The sequence below is a fragment of the Podarcis raffonei genome, chromosome 10, assembly GCF_027172205.1.
Source record: "Podarcis raffonei isolate rPodRaf1 chromosome 10, rPodRaf1.pri, whole genome shotgun sequence".
Taxonomy (NCBI): domain Eukaryota; kingdom Metazoa; phylum Chordata; class Lepidosauria; order Squamata; family Lacertidae; genus Podarcis; species Podarcis raffonei.
This window is the reverse complement of record NC_070611.1, coordinates 73938197-73954658: the sequence shown is the minus strand read 5'-3', so window position 1 is coordinate 73954658 and position 16462 is coordinate 73938197. Positions and strand designations below refer to the sequence as shown.

The 16462-nt window shown below is 47.6% G+C and overlaps 2 protein-coding genes across 2 annotated transcripts in view; both read left to right on the top strand.

Moving 5' to 3' along the window:
* The window catches only part of LOC128422019 (zinc finger protein 729-like), a 41385-nt gene extending 25628 nt beyond the window's left edge, over positions 1-15757 (top strand). Inside the window, exons 3-4 of the mRNA XM_053405470.1 lie at positions 4465-5534; positions 13530-15757. Of these exons, the coding sequence (XP_053261445.1) occupies positions 4709-5534; positions 13530-15667 (2964 nt within the window). The 5' untranslated portion in view covers positions 4465-4708 and the 3' untranslated portion in view covers positions 15668-15757. The remainder of the gene's footprint in view (positions 1-4464; positions 5535-13529) is intronic.
* The window catches only part of LOC128422530 (oocyte zinc finger protein XlCOF6-like), a 33172-nt gene continuing 23016 nt past the window's right edge, over positions 6307-16462 (top strand). The window contains exon 1 of the mRNA XM_053406624.1: positions 6307-6434. The gene's annotated coding sequence lies outside the window, so the exon portion shown is untranslated. The remainder of the gene's footprint in view (positions 6435-16462) is intronic.

Sequence of the window (16462 nt, the reverse complement as noted above, 5' to 3'; positions counted from 1 at the left end):
TACTAAACTATTTAAAGCAGCAAAGTGGGTGGCTCCTGTCCGCTTTGCTGCTTTGAAGCGAGCCTCAGAGGAGGGAAGGAAGGGGAACCATGGCTTATCTAAGTCCAGTTAATAATGCTGAGCCTGACTTTATATGCATCTCAAAGCCCTTGACATTTATACATTATAATGACAAGCCGAGATAGGCCTTCTGCAGAGGAGGAGGGGTGGAGAAGGGAGGGAGCCATCATAGCTCAATAGGGAGAACATGGAGAAGATCCCAAGTTCAGTCCTTGAAAGCTTCTCCAGGTAGGGCTGAGGGTTTGTTTCCTGAAACCCTGGTGAGCCTCTGCCCATCAGTGAAGACAAAAGTGAGCTAAATGGACTCAGGGGTCCTGACGTGGTATAGGGAAGGTCCCTCTGTTCCTGCTTAAATTAGCCCTTTCTTCAGAACCATGAGGACCATGAGTTTGTTTTTAAAGGGAACAGCTGTAACCTCAGTGGCTTTGCATGCAGAACACCACACGTTCAATCCCTGGCTTCTCCAGGCCTGAAACTCTGGCAAACTGCTGCCAGTCAGTGTTGACATTACTAAGCTAGATGGAGTAGTGGGTCCAACTCCTTATAAGGCAGCTTCCTAGGTTCCCATTTACCGGTATGCTTCAGATCTGACTGTGAGGCTTGCTGTCACATTTAGTGTTGAGAGGGTGGTTCTTTGCACATCTGGAAGATGACTGTGTCACCTGCCATCACCCTACTGAAGGTGCTTTTATAGCTCAGGGGAAAGGGCAGGCAGTCACAGCATCTGTAGACTGTAGCATCCTGAATTAAGGGAGGAATTCCCCTTGCAGCCAATGGGTTGTTTGATGCCACCACGAAAGAGCTGATCTTAAGCTTGAAACCAGGACTTGCTCTTTAACCATGCTGCTCTTCCAGTTGCCAATGCCATCCATGTAACTTGTGTGAATATCAAACGTGGGTTGTGTCCAGGAACCTGGGAGGATTTCTGTCACGTGTGTGCATGTTTTCGTCTTTAAATAAACAGCCCATGCAAGTTTCCAGCTCTTACGGCCATCGAGATTAACCTGGCCGTCTCAGTGGAAATCTGGGGAGGCTGAGGTGGACTTTCCAGTGGTCAAAGTGTGGTTGTGTCTTCCTGCCTGGCATCTATTTCCTGCCCTCTTTCCCCCCTGCATCCCCGCACCCTGCTTCAAAGCAAGCCACCAGAGAGCCATGGATCCTCTGCTTGCAACTGCAGCGGATTCCTTCCATTTTGAAGCAGGAAAGTGAGAGAGGAGCTGCTTACACGAGTGTAAGCTGCTCCCCTCCCACTTTCTTGCTTCAAAGGGAGCCTGGGAGGAGAGAAGGGAGGAGGGAATCCGCTGCCGTCGCTAGCAGAGGATCCATGGTCCCCTTCCTTCCCTCCTCCGTGGTTGCTTTGAAGCAGGAAAGTGGGAGAGGAGCCGCTTACACGAGTGTAAGCTGCTCCCCTCCCACTTTACTGCTTCAAAGGGAGCCCGGGAAGAGAGAAGGGAGGAGGGAATCTGCTGCCGTCGCTAGCAGAGGATCCATGGTCCCCTTCCTTTCCTTCTCCGTGGTTGCTTTGAAGCAGGAAAGTGGGAGGGGAGCAGCTTACACTCGTTCAAAGCGAGCCACGGAGGAGGGAGGGATGGACAGAATCCCCTTCCCTCCCTCCTGCCTGGCTCAGCTCAGCAGCAGCGGCTCTTGCTGGCTTCGCTCCATAGGACGCACAGACATTTCCCCTTACTTTTTAGGGGAGGAAAAGTGCATCCTATGGAGCGAAAAATACGGTAACATACAGTAAAACCCTGACTTAGCATACTGTTAGGGAAAAATCTAGGTGCGAGGCTGCTCAGTCCCCCAGCTCGTCGGGCAGAGCCCGTGGGTCCCTGCGGAATAAAGGAAGGAGTCCAGCCAACTGGAGCAAATAGCTGTAGACCAAAGTTTATTGCGCAATAGGTTCAAAGAGCAAATTTTGAACCCCGAGGATGGGGTGACAAAGACTTTTAAAACTTTCCCACCACATCCCAGAATACAGTTTGAAGGGGAGGGGTTAACCTTGGCAAACATGTCCAGACAAGTCCTTGGTACAAGATTAGCATAAGCAGACATGGCAGGGCAAGACTCAGGTATAAGATTAGCATAGACAAATATGTCTTAAGTACCCACCACCCAAAAGTCCAATAGAAGTTCCTTTGCATGTCTGGAGCCTGAGGCGAGTCAGGTGCTGAGATTTGGCTTCCTTTGGCTAACAATGAGCCCAGCAATTGTCACCTCTGAGAACTTCCTGGAGTCCTTTTTCAAGGGGAAAATAGCTTTGGAATGGGGGGAACTGGGAAAGGAGATGATTTTATATTATTTTTAAAGCTAGGTGACTTCCCTGAGCTGTCAAGTTGGAAGGATATATTCAGGCATAATATTTGTAATATTTAACTTTAAACATGTGCCCCCCCCGTAATTTCCATAACAATACCAAAACAGTACGCAAGTAAGAAACAGACAAACAGAGTAGAGTAATAACAGAATATGACGTGGGAGCAGGCGCATTTCAATACTGTAATTTATATATAATTCAATGTCAGAGAAACTCTGGGACTTGATAACAAGCCTCCAGGTTGACCAGCCCCATCTGCCCTTCACTTTCCTCTTCAGCACAGGCAGAATCTGCCTTCTGGACTGTGGGATTCACGGTTGTTCTCCTCTCCATCCACCAGGGCTTGACTTCAGGTGCAGCAGAATTCCCTGTCGGAATTCAAGCCTTAGTCAGAGGAATTGGCCACTCTCCAGGTGCCCGGCTTGGATTCCTTGTTGATCTCACCCGTCTCGACTCCCGGCAAGACAAGGCGAGATCTCTATCGGCGATTCTTCCCAAACGTGAGAAGAACACACCACTCCCCCCTTCCATTCCCAGGGAGGGGAGAGAGACAGACAGAAATGTATTTACATGCCTTTATTTCTGTCTTTCCAGCAGTACAGAGAAAACGTGTCTGCACTCTCTCAACATCAACAGCAGAGAGAGAATAACTCCTCCCATGTACTTCCAGTACAGGGTCATGTGACACTCTGTGCTAACATCCGGTGCTCAGTGGAGTGAATAGACTGTTCCTTTGTTCCCACGGTACAGTCCCAAAACAGCAACATTCTGTTTGGCTTTCCAGCCATCTGGAGCACTCAGCTGCAGCATTGCTCCTTTTTCGTAACATTCCCCAGCCCCCCAAGGATTTGAGACCCATCAGCTTTCCTCACCTGGTTTAGCCGGCCGGTTGAAGCCGTTGCTTGAACCCCTTTTGCATGCTGACAGCTTCTGGAAGCCACAGGGGGAGCAGAGTGCAGGGTGGGCACCAAGGGTGCAAAAATGACCCCAGAAGGTGCAGGACATGTCCCCCACCAAAGGAGAACTACTGCTCCCCAACACCCCATGACATCTAGATTCAGGTAGGTAGTCGTGTTGCACACTTCTTCAGATACACTGAAACAGATGTCACCAGACCCTTGTATATCGTGGGAGGGTGGGGTGGGGTTTTCCCCAAAAGGGTACTCCTACTACCATCTCCTACTACCCTTCACTATATGAAGAAGTGTGCATGTACACGAAAGCTTATACCTAGAACAAACATAGTTGGTCTCTAAGATGCTACTGGACTTTAAAAAAAAAAAATTATTTCAACTGCGTCAGACCAGCAATGCTACCTACCATTAAGTACAGTAATCTCTTTGCCTTGAATATCCTGCTTTTCAGTGCCAGATTAGGATAGTCCTGTGTCAGAAGACGGTGCAAGAGATCAGGCAGCACATCATTATTATAAAGAACCATTGTGGTGAGTATTTCCGTCTGGGAATCCCATGCTCCAGCTGCTTTCCTTCTGCTTCTCCTGCTCTCTCCATGCAATGTGAGGCATGTAGACAGAGGTCCATCTCCAAGAACAGGAGCTTCCCTGAGCACCCATTCAGCTGACCCCAAGCACCAAAACTGGTCATTAGTTCTCTGACTGACCCAGACCAAAGTCCCTGGAAAAGATGTAGACCTGGGCCTCCCAAAATGGTCCACATGGATCTTCTGAGGCCAATGGGACTGTGCAGGTGACTGCTGAAGATTTAGAGGTGAAAAGGGGTGGTGGTGGATGGAGGATTATGACGCAGAGGATGGGAATTGTCCAAAGGAACAGTGAACCAGAGAAAGAGAGGGCCATGTCATGGACAGAGAGCAGCTGCCTTTCCTGTAAGGAAACAATTGATTTGAGAAGGCTGCATTCCAAGATCATGCTGCTTCATTAATGATGATTGAGGATTATGAAAGTTTGCTGCTGCATTACTATCATTTGACATCATTGCATCTTTATTTCCTCAAAACTGGGAACATGGGTAGGAGGCGGGGGAATGTAGGAGATGTTGAAATAAGAAAAGCTGCTAATGGCATTTGATGTGCTCTCTTTCCATTTGTTCTCTTCCTTGAAACTCAAACAGGATTTCCTTTCCTCCCACTCTGAAGAAGGAGATGGAGAAGACAGTCAGAACTCCAGGAGATGGGACACCTTTCGTTTCATTAGAAAGAGAAATTAAAATGTGTGAAATGTGGATTATGCTTCATAGAATGAGCACACATAATTCACATCAATGACCTCCGACAGGGGAGGAACCATTGAAAGGTAAGGAGTGTAGAAAGAGTTTCACTGATATTGGAAAACTTAGAATACATCAGCACATTAACATGGGCAAGAAAGGATTCAAATGCATGCAGTGTGGGAAGAACTTCAGTCAGAGTGGAACCCTCAATATACATCAACGGATTCACACAGGAGAGAAACCATACAAATATATGGAGTGTGGAAAGAGCTTTAGTCAGAGTGGACACCTCAATTTACATCACCAGACTCACACAGGGGAGAAACCATTTAAATGTATGGAGTGCGGAAAGAACTTCAGTCAGAGGGGATACTTAACTTTACATCAACGGACTCATACAGGCGAGAAACCATTTAAATGCATGGAGTGTGGAAAGAGCTTTAGTGATAGTCGAAACTGTAGAAAACATCAACAGACTCACACAGGGGAGAAACCATTTAAATGCCTGGAGTGCGGAAAGTGCTTCAGTCAGAATGGAGCCCTTAAATTACACCAGCAGATTCACACAGGGGAGAAACCATATAAATGTATGGAGTGTGGAAACAGCTTTACTGATAATGGAAACCTTAGAAAACATCAACGGACTCATTCAGGGGAGAAACCATTTAAATGTATGGAGTGCGGAAAGAGCTTCAGTCGGAATGGAGCACTTAAATTACACCAGCGGATTCACACAGGGGAGAAACCATATAAATGTATGGAGTGTGGAAAGAGCTTCAGTCGGAGTGGACACCTCAATATACATCAATGGACTCACACAGGGGAGAAACCATTTAAATGTATGGAGTGCGGAAAGAGCTTTCATGATAATGGAAAACTTAGAAAACATCAACAGGCTCACACAGGGGAGAAACCATTTAAATGTATGGAGTGCGGAAAGAGCTTCAGTCAGAATGAAAACCTTAGAAAACATCAGCAGACACACAGGGGAGAAGCTGTTTAAATGTATGGACTGTGAAAGGAGCAGCAGTCAGAGTGGAACCCTTGATTTATGTCAACAAACACACAAAACACAAACCGTATAAATATCAGGAAAATAGATAGAGGTTCAGTCCTAGTGGAAGTTCTAAATCAACAGACTCACGGACAGGAAGAACTTTAGGAGTTGAAACCCTACAAACCATCAACAAAGAGGAGAAGCAGTTTAAATGAAAAGATTTCAAAAAGTGCTTTATTTACAATGGAGTGTTTAAGGAACTTCCAGGGACTCTCACATGGAAGAACCCATTTAGATGTATGGATTGCAGGACGTGTTCCTTTCAGTGTCCACTCTTTTATTCAAAGCAATGAACTCAGCAGGAAATCAGTCTTAAACACATGACGTGTATTTGAAGGCGCTGCAGATGCAGAGTTGCTGACCTCCTTCCAAGACGACAGGAAACGAAACACACACATCCATTGCCCTGTGTCCTTCCAGCCTCTTTCCTCCCTTGCTCCCTTCTGCCGGTGTGTGTGCCTGGCTTAGATATCCTGTGTGCTGTATTTTTTTACTGCTGAAACGGGATTTGCTCTCAGAAGCAAAGTTTTGTGACTGACTGGGGACCCAGGGAGCACTGTATGCTTTGAAAGCTCAGTAAACTATTACTGAAGAAGTCCTGCTGCTTCTGTGTATGCTTTTGACCTCAGCGTGGGACTTGCTCTACATGTGGCCCCTACCCCATCGATGCTTGGCTAAGGCCCTGGAGTTACTGCACTCAAGCATGCAAGATGGGTGTTTGTGTGTCAGAGTGGTTTTTACACCAAACTCTGTCACCCCCACCACCGCATGATCTCCAAACATTACTTATTCAACAGAACTTCATCCCTGCCCCCTCCACGTTCTGAAGAAAACTTAAAATTTAATGAGAGATTCCTCCTCCCCCCCCCCGAAGCCTAACTGCAAGAGGGGGAAGGATGGGTTGCAGGTACCAGGAAAGTCTCCTGGAGGGCCCATTTTCACTCATGAACCACATAGGGGAACCCCAGAGCTACTGCTTATTCTGGGGTTTGGGGAGGATAATATTTTTCCATAATACCAGAGGTTATTAGTCAATCATGCTTAGGGAGTCTTCCTGCCAGAGGACCACAGTCCTTATTACTATCCTACTGATTTTACTGTTGCTGCTGCTTTTGCTGTCATGGACTGGCTGGGTTCAGGGGCGGGGGAGACACCAGTCTGGGGGACCCACAAGGAAGAAGGCTCAGATCCTGGGGACTGGTGGGGGGATGGCGATCAGCAGATAGAGGGAGAAAATGGAGCAGAATGGGAGGGGAGCTGTTGCAAGCTGAGGAGGAAACAGGGTTTGGTGAGCAGGAAGAGGCTGGGACAGAGAGCAGTTCACACTCAGAGGGAGGAGAGGAGGGGGCCAGGAGACCATCAGAGGAGGCCATCAGCTGAAGCATCCAGGGAGACTCCCCCTCCGTCTGCGACCACCTCCCCTCTCCCCTGGTCTAGAGCACACAGAGAAATCCAGTTCAGACCCATGAGCCTATACATTATATTAATGGGTGTAGGTTTTTTTGCATCACTTTATGATGCTGTATTTTCTGCCCATTCACTCCATTTGGAGAGGTCCTTTTGGAGTTCCTTGCATTTCTCTTTGTTTGAGCAACCCTGGACAATTTACACCGACTTTTAAAACTCCTCCCCCCTTCACCCAGAATACTTTTCGAGTAGCATCTTCACTAGGATGTATCAAAGGGTTACACAAGTGCAACAGTTGGTCACTCTATCAGATACATCTCTGGACACCTCTCCAGTACCCATCACCTAAAGATCAAGAAAACTATCGACACAATACAGTAGTACCTCGGGTTAAGTACTTAATTCATTCCGGAGGTCTGTTCTTAACCTGAAACTGTTCTGAACCTGAGGTACCACTTTAGCTAATGGGGCCTCCCGCTGCTGCTGTGCCACCGCCACACGATTTCTGTTCTCATCCTGAAGCGTAGTTCTTACCCCGAGGTACTATTTCTGGGTTAGCAGAGTCTGCAACCTGAAGCATCTGTAACCCGAGGTGCCACTGTTATAATAATATTAATATTATTATTATTAATAATAATAATGAATAAAATAAAATATATTTATATCCCACCCTCCCCAGCCAAAGCCGGGCTCAGAGCGGCTAACAACAGTAAAAGTAACACAGTTTACATAAAATCACAATCAACTAATTGAAATACATTCTAAAATCAATTCATAATCAAATTACATCCTTGCCATCAGGGCTTCTCCTGAGCTGGGCTTTCAGAACACCTGTGTTAACGGAGGAATCCGAGGGCTCCCTTGGACAAAAAAGACACCAACCAGGATAATTTGGAGCAAAACAGCACCCTGTAGGCTTGGCCTTTCTTGGAAACTGTCACGACAGGACTCCCACCCACAAGAAGATGAAGCAAAATGGAAGTCCCGAACAAAAGAAGACCCCAACTTTTATTAGCTACTAATCCCCCAAACTACACCCCTGGAACTACATCACAACTACATCATGACTACATCATTGACACATCACAAACAGGAGGGGTTGTGGAAGTAACCTGAGTATCTTGACACCTTGCTGGTTCCTCTTTCCCCCTCCCCATGAGTCTCTTCCAGAAGACAAAGGGGAGTTGACAGTTTCCTGCCCCCAGAGGGGAAATCTGATCATTGTCCTTTGTTCCAGTCCCTGTTGAATCTACTCCCATATGCAAGTCTGTTGTGTCCTTGATGGTCTTCTGTCTGGGACCATCAAGGTTGCCATGCCAACTGGTCAGGGCTCCTGTGGATGTGCTGGTATGCTGAAGGGATTATGGCTGCCCTGTATCAGACCTTCCCCATTTTGTAGTCCTTCCTTCATGGAGTAAAAAGAAGTGGAACGGTGCAGATTCGATGTATGGTTGATTTTCTATGAATTTATAACAGAAGCGTAGCGTATGTAGTGTGTGGGTGCGTGTGTGTGTCAAGTTTGTAAAAACTGAATGATTGGGGGAGGGGGTTTCTTGCGACACCTGGCTTGGTCAACTCTGTGGAAGTCTGTTGTCACCCCTTGGTCACTCCCTGGGTGGGGCGAAGTGTACGTGCTCTCACGCTCGGGGAATGATGGCAGGAGGCCCAGTTCTCACTGCCTACGTGGCTGTCCGCTTCCAGGGTCATGGAGGAGGGTGAAGCCTAAATGTACTTTTTCTTAAGAGTTAAAACGGCGTTGGAATGGGAAGAATCGGTTAAAGTATGGATTTTATATGAATTTATAAATTTAGGTATCATTCCCTGAGGTGTCAAGCTGAAAGGATACATTCAGACACAATCTTTGTAACATTGTAGCAACCTTAGGAAATCAAAACCAACATGGCTATATTTAATATACTTTGCCCATAGTCTGAGCAGCAAGAGGGTGCTCAGACAATTGTGCAAAGGCTGAGCTGAAAGGCTGGTTTGGAGGCAGTTTCAGCCGTCTACGGATTCGCCCGTTGGCTAGCTGTCAAAATATAGTGCTCTCGATTGGTGAGCTTCGGTTATTCATAAATCCCATTCATAAAACACAAAGTCCGTAAATCCCATTCTTAAAATGCAGAGACCGTGTTTTCTTCTATTTATATGTGAGTCGTGCTTTTGCGACTGAGTGGAAAGGGGTTTGGGGTTCCTCGTCCCAGGGGATAATGTGAGATGGTAACCCCCTCCCCTGTAATTTCCATAAGACCAGGAAGGAATTCCCCCCTCACCCTTGTCACATGCAGCTGGGCTCACTTGCCAGAGCCACCTGGAGGGCATGACTACAATTCCCATCATCCCTGACCACTGGTCTTGCCGGCTAGGGGTGGTGGGAGCTGTAGCCCAAAAACAGCTGGAGACCCAAATTTGGGAAACCCTGTTCGCCTTGAAGGACAAAGGAGGGTTCACTTGCATCAGAACATCAGGTGAGCCCTGCAGGATCAGGCCCAAGGGGCCCCTGTCCTGCCAGGGGCCAAGCAGGGGCCTCTTCTGGGAAGCCCACCGACAGCACTTGAACACCAGAGAAGGAAGGAGGCGCATTTCTTCTAGGGACACATTTCTGGGGTCCCCACGGTGCGCCCCAGCCTGGCTCCAGTCTGCCAGGGCAGCTGCGTTTTGTTTCACTGCAGGTGAGGCTGCCCCGTGCAATGTGGGGCTCTTAGAAGGAATTTGAGGGGGGCCGGAGGGGCTAGAGCTTCCCCGCACTTGCAAAGGACCAGTAGAAGCGGAGGGGAGCCAGGCAGCAGGAGGGCGATGGGGAGGAACCAGCGAGAAGAAGCTTCTGGAGCCTGGGCAGCCCCCTCCCCGCCTGCTCCCGGAAGGTTTCCTCTCCCCATTTCATTTCAAGGATTGGGGGACCTCAGCATCCCGGGGTTGCTTTGCTCCGGGGGGGGGGAGGGGAGCTATTTTGTTTGCTGAAGGCAGGAGTCACAATCCTGTCACATTGTGTTGTGTCTGGCTTTTAGGTAAGGGGGTGAGGCTCAGGTGGGAAGGAGTTGAGAAGGAAAATATCCCCGGGTGCGGATTTACTCCGCTGCCCAGCTCGTCAGGGTGCCCCTCTCCGCGGGTCCCTCCGGTCAGCAAAAGAAGGAGAATCCAGCCAAGTTAAAGAAGCAAACAGTGGTCAGTTGACCTGATCTTTATTTGTTGCAACAAGGTTAAAACACACCAAGAGTAGGAACCCCGAGAAGATGGTTGCATGGATTTTTAAGACCTCTCCCCATTTCCCACAATACATTTTTCAACAGCATCTTCGATGCATCACAGATTTGTCACAAAGTAGGAGTCTTTGGCATTCAGAAACATGAGCCCGTCACCCACCCCTGTCAACAACCCCAGTTTCCCTCTCCTTTTAACTACCCTCTTCCCCTAAGAACCATAATAGTATTTACAGATCCCCCCCATCTGCAAGGCTTTCCTGGGCTTCTCCGTTGGAAGTATCAGGATCCTCCTCCTCCTCCTCCTCCAATCTGGCTTCTGTTCCGGGAATAAGGGAGGGGTGAGCCTCCTCCCAAACTGCCAGCTTCTCCCGGAAGTGGAGCTTCTACGCCGGATTGCCGCTCTGCGCCATAGCTCTAGGGGCGCGCCCTTTCGGAAAGGGGAGGAGGGGCGGCAGGGGACCCCCCCAACAAAACATCGATGTTGCAGGAAAGGAAATGAGAATCGGGATCGAGGACAAAGAGGTAAAGGGGTCACGGGGGGGGGGAGAGGGGAGAGAAGGACCCGGAGAGGGACTCCGCGCCAGCTCCCCAAAGCGCCTTCCGTGGGCCCCCCCGACAGGGCCTGGATCCCTGAACGTGCGCTGCGAAGGGGGCTTTCCTTGGCAGGGGTGGACATGGGGCGCCCACCCACGGGGTCCCACGAGGACTCCCTGGCCCCGTTTCCCCGCGCAGGCATCCCTGGGGCCCTGTGCGCTCCGCGTGGAGAGAGGCAGACCATGAAAGGGTTAACGGGCGCGAGAGACGCCTGGATAGAGACCCCCTGTCCCTCCCCATCTCGACTTGGGGGCCCCTCCGGATGGAGAGATGGGTCGCGCATGGCGAGGGGTGAGCCGCGCCAAGGGGGCAGCTGGGTGCCGGGGAGACTCCGGGAGAGAGGGAGGGGGCCAAGGGGCAAGGAAGCGCAGCATTGGCGGGGTTGGGGGGATCAGACCAGTCTGTAGGGAGACGTCTCCATCGTGCGCCCACGAGGAATCTCGGAGGAGCCGCCTTGGCTTCTCCCTCCCACCCAGGAATCCGCCACCCTTTCAAGGCGACCAGAGAGGGATCCCTGGAAAGTGCGGGGTCCTGTCCCCCCACCCCTTCCTTCCTGCAAGCTCCATCCTCTTCCCACCCCATAAGCTCCTGCCCTGTCCAGACACAGCGATTCTGCCCAGTCCAACCATTGTTCCCCTGGAGAGGAGAGGAAATCCGAGAGGAAGAGGGGAGGGGGGAGGCCTTCTCAGAAGCAGCTCTTTGTTTCCGCAATCCCACCCAGGAAGCAGCCAGAAACCTTTTCCTCTCTCTCAGGCTTCCATCTTCAAGTGTCTTTTCCACTGCATGGTTTATTGAGGATGAGGAAAATGTACACTTGTCATCAGAAACAGGGCTAAAGAACCTATTTAATTGATCTCAGGATTGATATAGAAGGTGTGCCTCAAAGGCATTTCTGTTCCTCTTACTTTTTATAGGCAATGTCAGAGTGACTGACAAGCTGAGATACTTCCCAGTCAAAGGACCCATTTTCATGATAGACAGTGCTTGTGGCTGGAGGCTCTACAGACAGGGTGTGCCTATGCAGGCCAAATACTGCCAGTATTAGCACAGGTGAGCTGTGTGACCTTCCCAAATTTACAGACTGTATGTGAATGAGAGTGTGTGAGTGGGATTATTGTTTACAGCAACCCTGTGATTTTCTGCACCCAAAACATTTCATGACCTGATATTGCACTACGAATTCCAAAATAACTACAAAAAAATCACAAGATCATACAAATGATTGTAGTATTTATACCCTGCCCATCTGGTTGGGTTTCCAGTACACATAAAAGACAGTAAAACATCAAACATTAAAAACCTCCTAATACAGGTCTCCCTTCAACTATCTTCTAAATGTCAGGTAGTTGTTCATTTCCTTGACCTCTGAAGGGAGGGAACCAGCAGAAGACCCTCAGAGGAGGACCTCAGTGTTCAGAGGGAAGGATGGAGGTGGAGACACTCCTTCAGGTCTACATAGCCGAGGCTGTTTAGGGCTCTAGGTCTCAGATCTTGCTCCTTCATAACAATCTCCTAGACTGACATATAGTTAGCAGAGTAGGAAAAAACACTCAGATCAGGAATAAATTCATATCTCAAGAAATAACACAACTTCAGGTTGTTAATGAATCAGTACTACATATTCAAGGATGAGGTTTCCACTAAGTACAGTTATCCGTTTGCCTTTAATATCCAGCTTTTTCAGTGCCAGATTAGGATACTCCTGTGTCAGAAGACAGTGCAAGAGATCAGGCAACACATCATTATTATAAAGAACAATTGAGGTGGGTGTTTCCGTCTGGGATTCCCATGCGCCAGCTGCTTTCCTTCTGCTGCTCCTGCTCTCTCCATGCAATGTGAGGCATCTAGACGGAGGTCCATCTCCAAGAACAGGAGCTTCCCTGAGCACCCATTCAGCTGACCCCAAGCACCAAGCCTTGTCACTAGTTCTCTGACTGACCCAGACCACAGTCCCTGGAAAGATGTAGACCTGGGTCTCATATAATGGTCCACATGGACTTCCTGAGGCCATTGGGACTGTGCAGGTGATTCATGAAGATCTAGAGGTGGAAACGGGTGGATGGAGGATTATGATGCCGATGATGGGAAATGTCCAAAGGAATGATGAACCAGAGACAGAGAGGGCCTTTTCATGGAGAGAGAGTAGCTGCATTTCCTGTGAGAAAACAATTGATGGGAAAAGGCTGTTTTCCAAGATCATGCTGCTTTATTAATGATGATTGAGGATAATGAAAGGTTGCTGATGCATTACTATCATTTGACATCATTGCATCTTCATTTCCCCAAAATTTGGAACCTGGGTAGCATGCAGGGGAAATATAGGATATGTTGAAATATGAGGTGGTGCTAATGGCATCTGATATGCTCTCTTTTCCTTTGTTCTCTTCCTTGAAACCCAAACAGGATTTCCTTTCCTCCCACGCTGAGGAGGGTCATGGAGAAGAGAGACAGACTTCCAGGGGAAAGGGCACCTTTGGTTTCATTAGATATAGACCTTAAAATGTGTGAAATGTGGAACATGCTTCATTGAATGAGCACACATAGCTCACATCAACAAACCCCAAAAGTGGTGAAACCATTTAAAGGTATGGAGTGTGGAAAGACTTTCACTGATAGAACACATCAGCCGACTCACATGGGCAAGAAAGGATTCAAATGCAAGGAGTGCGGGAAGAACTTCAGTCAGAGTGGACACCTCAATATACATCAACGGACTCACACAGGGGAAAAACCATTTAAGTGCATGGAGTGCGGAAGGCAATTCAGTCAGAGTGGAAACCTAAATATGCATCAACTGACTCACACAGGGGAGAAACCTTTTAAATGTATGGAGTGTGGAAAGAGCTTTAGAGATAATGGAAAACTTAGAAGACATCAACGGACTCACACAGGGGAGAAACCATTTAAATGCATGGAGTGCGGAAGGCAATTCAGTCAGAGTGGATACCTTAGAAAACATCAACTGACTCACACAGGGGAGAAACCTTTTAAATGTATGGACTGTGGAAAGAGCTTCTGTTTCATTGGAAACCTTAGAAGACATCAACGGACTCACACAGGGGAGAAACCATATGAATGTATGGAGTGTGGAAAGTCCTTTCGTGATAATGGAACCTTTAGAGGACATCAAGAGACTCACACAGGGGAAAAATCATATAAATGTATGGAGTGCGGAAAGAGCTTCAGTTTCAATGCAATCCTTAGACGACATCAACGGACTCACACAGGGGAGAAACCATATGAATGTATGGAGTGTGGAAAGAGCTTTCGTGATAATGGAAACCTTAGAACACATCAACGGACACACACTGGGGAAAAACCATTTAAATGCATTGAGTGCGGAAAGAGATTTAGTGATAATGGAAAACTTAGACGACATCAACGGACTCACACAGGGGAAAAACCATTTAAATGCATTGAGTGCGGAAAGAGATTTAGTGATAATGGAAACCTTAGAACACATCAACGGACACACACAGGGGAGAAACCATATGAATGTATGGAGTGCGGAAAGAGCTTTCGTGATAATGGAACCCTTAGAACACATCAATGGACACACACAGGGGAGAAACCATATGAATGTATGGAGTGCGGAAAGAGCTTTCGTGATAATATAACCCTTAGAACACATCAACGGACTCACACAGGGGAGAAGCCATATGAATGTATGGAGTGCGGAAAGAGCTTCAGTTGCAATGGAAGCCTTAGAATACATCAACGGACTCACACGGGGGAGAAACCATATGAATGTATGGAGTGCGGAAAGAGCTTTCGTGATAATAGAACCCTTAGAACACATCAACGGACTCACACAGGGGAGAAACCATATGAATGTATGGAATGCGGAAAGAGCTTTCGTGATAATAGAACCCTTAGAACACATCAACGGACTCACACAGGAGAGAAACCATATGAATGTATGGAGTGTGGAAGGAGCTTTCGTAATAATGGAACCCTTAGAACACATCAGTGGACTCACACAGGGGAGAAACCATATGAATGTATGGAGTGTGGAAAGAGCTTTCGTAATAATGGAACCCTTAGAACACATCAACGGACTCACACAGGGGAAAAACCATTTAAATGCATGGAGTGCGGAAGAAAATTCAATCAGAGTGGACAACTAAATATGCATCAACTGACTCACACGGGTGAAAAACCTTTTAAATGCATGGAGTGCGCAAAGAGCTTTAGTGATAATGGAACCCTTAGAACACATCAACGGACTCACACAGGGGAGAAACCATATAAATGTATGCATTGTGGAAAGAGCTTCAGTAATCGTGGAAACTTAAATATACATCAACGGACTCACACAGGGGAGAAACCATATGAATGTATGGAGTGCGGAAAGAGCTTCAGTTTCAAAGGAAGCCTTAGAATACATCAACGGACTCACACAGGGGAGAAACCATATGAATGTATGGAGTGCGGAAAGAGCTTCAGTTGCAATGGAAGCCTTAGAACACATCAACGGACTCACACAGGGGAGAAACCATGTAAATGTATGGAGTGCGGAAAGAGCTTCAGTTTCAAAGGAAGCCTTAGAATACATCAACGGACACACACGGGGGAGAAACCATATGAATGTATGGAGTGCGGAAAGAGCTTTCGTGATAATGGCAACCTTAGAAGACATCAACGGACTCACACAGGGGAGAAACCATGTAAATGTATGGAGTGCGGAAAGAGCTTTTGTGATAATGGAACCCTTAAAAGACATCAACGGACTCACACAGGGGAAAAACCATTTAATTGCATGGAGTGCGGAAGGAAATTCAGTCAGAGTCGACACCTCAGCGTGCATCAACTGACTCACACAGGGGAGAAACCATATGAATGATTTGTTCTCAGGAGCTAAGTTTTGTGCCTCACTGTGGTCCCAGTCATAACTGTAGCCTTTGAAAGCTCAGTAAACTATTACTGAAGAAGTCCTGCTGCCTGTGTGTGTCTTTTTGACCTCAGTGTGGCACTTGCTCTACACGTGGCCCCTCCCCTGCTGCTACTTAGCTCATGCCCTGGAGTTGCTCTACTCAAGCACACAAGATGGTTTTTGCACCAAACTCTGTCACCCCTACCACTACATGATCTCCAAACACTTCTTCTTCAACAGAACCTCATCTTCAAATACTGAAATTCAATGGGAGATTTCCCCCCAAAGCCTAAGTTCAAGATGGGGAATGTGGGGCTGCAGGTACCAGGGAAGTCTCCTGGTGGGCCCATCTTCACTCATGAACCCCATGGGGCAACCTGCTTATTCTGGAGTTTGAGAAGCAGTTTAAATGAAAAGATTGCAAAAAGTGCTTTATTTACAATGGAGTGTTTAAGGAACATCCAGGGACTTTCCCATGGAAGAACCCATTTAGATGTATGGAGAGTGGGACGTTTTCCTTTCAGTGTCCACTCTTTCTTCACAGCAATGAACTCAGCACGAAATCAGTCTTAAACACGCGATGTGTATTTGAAATTCTTGTGTTTATATGTAAAACTGAACAGCAATGAAATATTGAAGGCAATGTCTAACAATGTGAGTATAATCTAAGAGGTAAAGTACCTTTTGATAGAGAGGATGAATCTGGTTTGCTGGTGGTGAGTGAGGATTAGGGCTGGGCTCTATATTGATATCTGGTCCAATACT